A 6,673-nucleotide genomic window follows, 5' to 3' on the forward strand; every position below is an offset into this window, starting at 1 on the left:
GGTTGCATAAATTAGAAGGCGCGGCTTGTGATTGGCTGGAGCGGAGGTCTGGAGCGCTCGGCTGTGGTCACTTGGACTGCGCGGGCGTTTATCGTGGGCTTGCCCAGGCCTTACGGCCTGGGCATAAATATAATGATTGCATTCACCACGGCATCGTAACTCGCGGGCACTCACGCCTGCGGCGCTCGGGCGCGAAGAGCAGGACCAAGGTCCGCTGGCCTTCGCGCCGCTTGCAATGTCGTGGACAAAACTGTGATATATCTAACCATAAAACGAGCGCTCCTTCAAACACCGTCTCCTACGTTTGGAACAATAGCCCACGGCACGTAATTAATAACTTAATTACTTTTACTCGGTCGGTGGCTCGACAAAGAACGCAGGTGACTGGAGCAAGTAACGTGGCGTGCTTCATGCGAAGTACTAAGCACAAGAGACAGGAAAGACTGGCAGGTTTAAATACGCCTCCTTATTGGCAATGGGTGGAGCATGAATCAGTTACCATGGCAGCTCTGCCACTGTGGATGGCAAGGGTGGACAAAATACTGAACTTGAAACGGCTCTGCTTCGTTCTCTTCCATCCCACTGTTGGTTTCCCATAATGATTTGAATCTTGCGGCCCAGTCACTAACATCCTCATTGGTCTTCTGATAAGCGGTTGTGATGTTGTTAATGTTAGCAAACTTCCTTGTATATGCTTTTAACGCATTTTTAATGGTTCTCATACATGTGTCAATTGTTTGACCTCCCTCCCATTTAGTGCCATTTAGTATTGCCATTTCATGTTTCAAGTCCCTAAATGTACCAGGTCCTAATGCACATTCCATAATCACATGGAACTATGTCATAAACTTTTGTCATTGTTTCTAATTTATCCATAAATTAACTTGGACACAATCATTTTAGGGTTAGGAAAGCTATTCTGAAAAAGCAATGAGTTCAGCTCGTTTGGTCCCCACGGTCTAAATATCTTAACTCTATGCCCTTCGTCTGCTCCAAAAGCATGGGCATTTGAGTTGTGGGAAGGCCATTTGTGTGACAATACATTGTCCCTCTTCATTTTGTTTATTTATAATTTCCTGTAGTTTAAGCTTTTCTGCAATTTGTTCAAGTTTTAAATCCTGTAATTTAAGCCTTTCTGCGTCCTCCCTTTTGTCCTTCTCTTTTTTTCTCGTTTTTCTCTTTTGCTTTTCTCATCGCTCAATTGAATTTCAAGTTCCCAAAAGGACAGTGCCACATTACACTTATCTCTATCCTTTGTGCTCAATTTCTTAATGTGCTCTTCTCCCATAAGCCTCACATGATTCAGATCTTGGTCATTAAAGCTACCAGTGGCAGGCCAATAACCTCTTGACCATTTAACCCAGGCATCCTGGTATCTCACAGCTGCATTGCCGTGTTTGTTCTTCATTACATCAATGGGGCTATCTGTATGCGGACTGGGATCTCTGCTGGCTTTATTGCTCATGTTTGAAACTAGATATGCTATTGGTTACTACCACAGATTCAATTACTCTTACTTCAAATAAAATGGACCAAAATGTACCTGGCTGTGTTAACACAGCCGCCCCCATATTTACTTTAGAAAATATGTTAAATTCTAAGAACGTTTCAAGTACCGGTTTGATACAAGAGCGAATAAGCGCTACACTTCTGGAATCCTGTACGTCGACTTAAAGTCGGATCCAGGCCTAATAACTTTATCTGGCCACCCGTTGCCACCTCCTTGTTACATTTTCTTTTCTCCAGGTGGATGGACATTCTTTCATAGGTGATCTAAGTCCAGCCGCTCCGTATCAGATCGGAGGAGGATACGCACATTGTACCTCATCCACCCTTTCTTCTCTTTCCTTTTGGTATCTTTATCCTCCTCCTCCTTTTTTTCTTTTTTATTCTTCTCTTTTCTTGTCTTTCTTAGTCTTGTGTAGCCTGCCCCGTACAGGAAGTGATGTCACGACTCACTGACATCACACTGACATCACTTCCTGTACAGAATACACTCATTGTTGCGACCAAAGGTCGCATTTACCCTGAAAAACCTTGTCGCTGTGTGACCTTCTGTAATCTGTACAGGAAGTGAAGTCAGCGAGTTGTGACATCACTTCCTGTACAGGGCGTCTACACAAGACTAAGAAAGACAAAAAAAGAGAAGGATACACAAGACTAAGAAAGTCAAAAAAAGAGAAGAATAAAAAAGAAAAAAAGGAGGAGGAGGATAAAGATACCAAAAGTAGAGAGAAGAAAGGGTGGATGAGGTACAATGTGCAGTCGGCAGTCTCAGAAAAGAAAATGTAACAAGGAGGTGTAACAAGGAGGAAGATAAAGTTATTAGGCCTGGATCCAACTTTAAGTCGACGCACATGATTCCAGAAGTGTAGCGCTTATTCGCTCTTGTATCAAACCGGTACTCAAAACGTTTAGAATTTAACATATTTTCTAAAGTAAATATGGGGGCGGCTGTGTTAAGAACGTTTCGTTGTCAAGCTCAACGTTGGGCATTTGGACCTATACATGGAGAAATGGAGCAAACCTGTTTGGCCTAAACATGGAGATGTGGAGAACACTATATATGGAGATGGTCCAGTCCATCATGTCATATGGGACTACCGTCATAGACAGTAGCCATTGTTAGGCCGGAGTCAATGGCTGTCTGTCTGACTGTCTGTACAAGGTAAATAAAGAGGTACAGACAGCCACGCCCCTTTCGCTATCTCGCAGTTCCAACCGGCAGATTGGTCGCACCATGGGTGCCAAACTGCAGCCGGAAGTTCGGTGGAAGATTGTGGAGCAGCCTCCCAGCAGCTCACATGAACATGAACAAACACTATTTATGAAAAAGTGAGACCTTTATAACATACTCAGCTCAGGAAAATAAAAGCAGGCATGTCACACATTTTTTTGTGCTGTGTGGATTTTCGATGTGTGCACTGTGTCATTTTATAGCAGTATCTAAAGAGCAAAAAGTATGTTTCTTAACGAGCCAAGTATCGCGAGACTATCCGCCGTTTCCTCTCTGGGAACCAAATCTCGCGATACTTCGGAGACAGAAACGATTATTATTTACTGTTATTATTATTATTTCATTATGTACTGTGCACATCGAAAAGCAAGTGATTGTAAAAATACCTTTGATATGTCTTCTTTTATATTCCTGAACAGATTATATGACAAAGGTCTCAGTAGTTCATAAATAGTTTTTGTTCCAGGTTTGTTCATGAGCTGATCAAGCCGGCTCCATTCACTGACGCGACCACGGTTTTCCCAACGGCCCTGAGCGCAACGGTGGGGGGCGCGGGAGTGTGGGAAGCCTATTGCCCATCGGCCCCCACCTTTGCGCTCAGGGTCACTGGGAAAACTGTGGTCGCTTCACTGACATGTATTTTATCGTACTTCCGGTGCAGGTTCTGGCACCCATGCTGAGCTCCATACGCATGCCCATGTGGTCACGTGTTTCCCTTCCTTCTTAAATAACTTCCTTGTGTCTGTACAGGAAGTGATGTCACATGACATACTTTTTATGCCCATATTTGAGTCATTCTGTACCACATCTCCATGTTTAGGCAAACTCCACACAGAAAGGCCCTATCGCCAACCCCAACTAGGGTGTGGGCGATAGGGCCTTTATATGTAGAGTTTGCATGTTCTCCCCGTGTCTCCTAGGGTTGATACCCTCACAATAACATGAACAAACTCCCCCCAGAATGATAACAACTAGAATCGTCAGAGAAACGCTGTGGTTGGCCAGATGGTCAAGAATTGGCGCGATGTCACCCTGAGGTCGCATGTCACCCTCAGGTGTCTTACTAGTAACTGTATTAAACTGGTTGTATAAAGTCTATATAATAACTGTATTAAACTGGTTGTATAAAGTCTATATAATAACTGTATTAAACTGGTTGTATAAAGTCTATATAATAACTGTATTAAACTGGTTGTATAAAGTCTATATAATAACTGTATTAAACTGGTTGTATAAAGTCTATATAATAACGGTATTAAACTGGTTGTCTCTACAGGGTGATTCAGGCGGTCCTCTGATGTGTAAACAGGATGGGGTTCATTACATCACTGGTGTGGTGAGCTGGGGGACCGCATGTGCTGCGAGGACCAAGCCTGGTGTCTACGCCAATGTCCACAAATATGTGACCTGGATTAATCAGATGATGTCCAATCTGTGAAGCCTGTTCTAAGACAGGTTTAAGACAAGCAGAAATGACAACATATACAGTTAGTCATATATTGATAATCTGATGAAGATCTAACAGACCTAGACATGCTTATATTCCTATTAAAAACAAATATTGCATTTACAATATAATTCTAGAGAGACGAAGTTAACGTACAATGTTAATGTTACTAGAGAGATTACATTGATGATAATACATGATACAATGTTAATGTTACTAGAGAGATTAAATTGATGATAATACATGATACAATGTTAATGTTACTAGATAGATTAAATTGATGATAATACATGATACAATGTTAATGTTACTAGATAGATTAAACTGATGATAATACATGATACAATGTTAATGTTACTAGATAGATTAAACTGATGATAATACATGATACAATGTTAATGTTACTAGATAGATTAAATGATGATAATACATGATACAATGTTAATGTTACTAGATAGATTAAATTGATGATAATACATGATACATTGTTAGAGCCTAAATTGATAAGTACAATACATGATACAATGTTACTAAAGAGATGAAGTTGATGCTAATACATGATGCAATGTTGGAGCTTAAATTGATAAGTACAATAGAGGGTATGCGTGTGACATCACTGTTGCTGGAAGTTTTGTGGGAACGCCTACTGAGTGGCAAAAAACTAATTTCTGCCATTGACAGCCCATACATCCAAACAGAAAAGTCCTATCTGATTGAATTAAACAAAGTTAACTCACCAACATTGCGGCTGTACTGAAAGCTTGAATTATCCTCTTTCTATCTGCAAAGTTTTTGTTTCATAAAAATCCACCATAGGCATGTTATGAGCTACTTTCTGTCAAGATATTCTGTGCAGGTTTTTATTTTTCCAAGTGTCAGAGTTTGGAAGCACTCGTTTTCAACAACACAACATCCTGCTGCCTCCTGCATTATGTGCAAATTAGAAACAGGTGGTATGCAGGGCCGTTGAGTGATTTGCAACTAGCACTTCCAAACTCCAATGCTCCATGCTGCTCAATGTTTTGCCACTCAGTCTAGATTAGGGGGCGGGTCCCAGTGGACGTGCATACCCTCTATACGTGATACAATGTTACTAGAGATATGAAGTTAATATTAACACACAGCAGTGTAATGGTCATTGTTTTATCTGCGGTTCACTTTTAATAAGAATCCGTCGACCCACGGTTTGACAAACAGTGGTGTAGCCTCTGTGAGGAGTCAGGATGCATTTGCACTCTCACTTGTAAACCTGCTATGCAAAGCAGCCATTTGAGTAGTTGACCTGTGAATCATGTTCTAGAGGCTCGAGATGGCCCATGGACTAATCTATCTCTGTAGATTATATGTTGTTATGATAACCCTTTCTGAGACACAGCTAAATTGGTGTTATCAGCCGCTAGAGTTGGTGTCCCATTAACTTAATATACAGGGGGGAAAAAAGAAGGGGAAAAAAACAGCCCCACAATACTATGTTTCACACTTTTGTGGGGACAGTTTTAGCCCAAGGAATGTTTTTCGTGCAAAACACCTGCTTGCAATGGATTCAGAATCATGAAAAAACACCTAGTTTGACCCCTCATATGTTACTTAAAGCAGATTTATTCATTTTTTTTGCTTTTTCCCCCCAGTATATTAAGTTAATGGGACACCAACTCTAGCAGCTGATAACACCAATTTAGCTGTGTCTCAGAAAGGGTTATCATAACAACATATAATCTACAGATATAGAGCTTTTCAAAAATGCATGGTAACCTTTGCCACCTTTCAGACACCGACATCTCGTATGGCCCATGGACTAATTTGAGTAGTTGGCCTGTGAATCACGTTCGAGAGCAGGGTTCCCCAATTAGTTTTCCCCAAGGGCCAAATTATATCTAGGGTACCAAGCCGAGGGCCACAACATTGAATCATGTCTAGGGTACCAAGCTGAGGGCCACAGCATTGAATCATGTCTAGGGTACCAAGCCGAGGGCCACAACATTGAATCATGTCTAGGGTACCAAGTCGAGGGCCACAACATTGAATCATGTCTAGGGTACCAAGCCGAGGGCCACAACATTGAATCATGTCTAGGGTACCAAGCCGAGGGCCACAACATTGAATCATGTCTAGGGTACCAAGCCGAGGGCCACAACATTGAATCATGTCTAGGGTACCAAGCCGAGGGCCACAACATTGAATCATGTCTAGGGTACCAAGCCGAGGGCCACAACATTGAATCATGTCTAGGGTACCAAGCTGAGGGCCACAACATTGAATCATGTCTAGGGTACCAAGCTGAGGGCCACAACATTGAATCATGTCTAGGGTACCAAGCTGAGGGCCACAACATTGAATCATGTCTAGGGTACCAAGCTGAGGGCCACAACATTGAATCATGTCTAGGGTACCAAGCTGAGGGCCACAACATTGAATCATGTCTAGGGTACCAAGCTGAGGGCCACAACATTGAATCATGTCTAGGGTACCAAGCTGAGGGCCACAACATT

At 42.1% G+C, this 6,673-nt stretch overlaps 1 protein-coding gene across 5 annotated transcripts in view; it reads left to right on the top strand.

Annotated features, from left to right (window-relative positions):
• LOC308307808 (elastase-1-like) overlaps window positions 1–6,427 on the top strand; it is a 66,095-nt gene extending 59,668 nt beyond the window's left edge. For 3 of the 5 annotated variants that reach the window (XM_080753103.1, XM_080753105.1, XM_080753104.1), the window contains one exon: window positions 4,014–6,427. In XM_080753103.1, the coding sequence (XP_080609229.1) occupies window positions 4,014–4,175 (162 nt within the window). In that variant the 3' untranslated portion in view covers window positions 4,176–6,427. The remainder of the gene's footprint in view (window positions 1–4,013) is intronic. The other 2 variants (XR_013963242.1, XR_013963243.1) reach the window with 2 other exon arrangements.
• Window positions 6,428–6,673: the final 246 nt, after the last annotated feature.

This window comes from Nannobrachium achirus (assembly GCF_963921795.1).
Source record: "Nannobrachium achirus genome assembly, chromosome: 2".
In the NCBI taxonomy this organism is placed as follows: Eukaryota; Metazoa; Chordata; class Actinopteri; order Myctophiformes; family Myctophidae; genus Nannobrachium; species Nannobrachium achirus.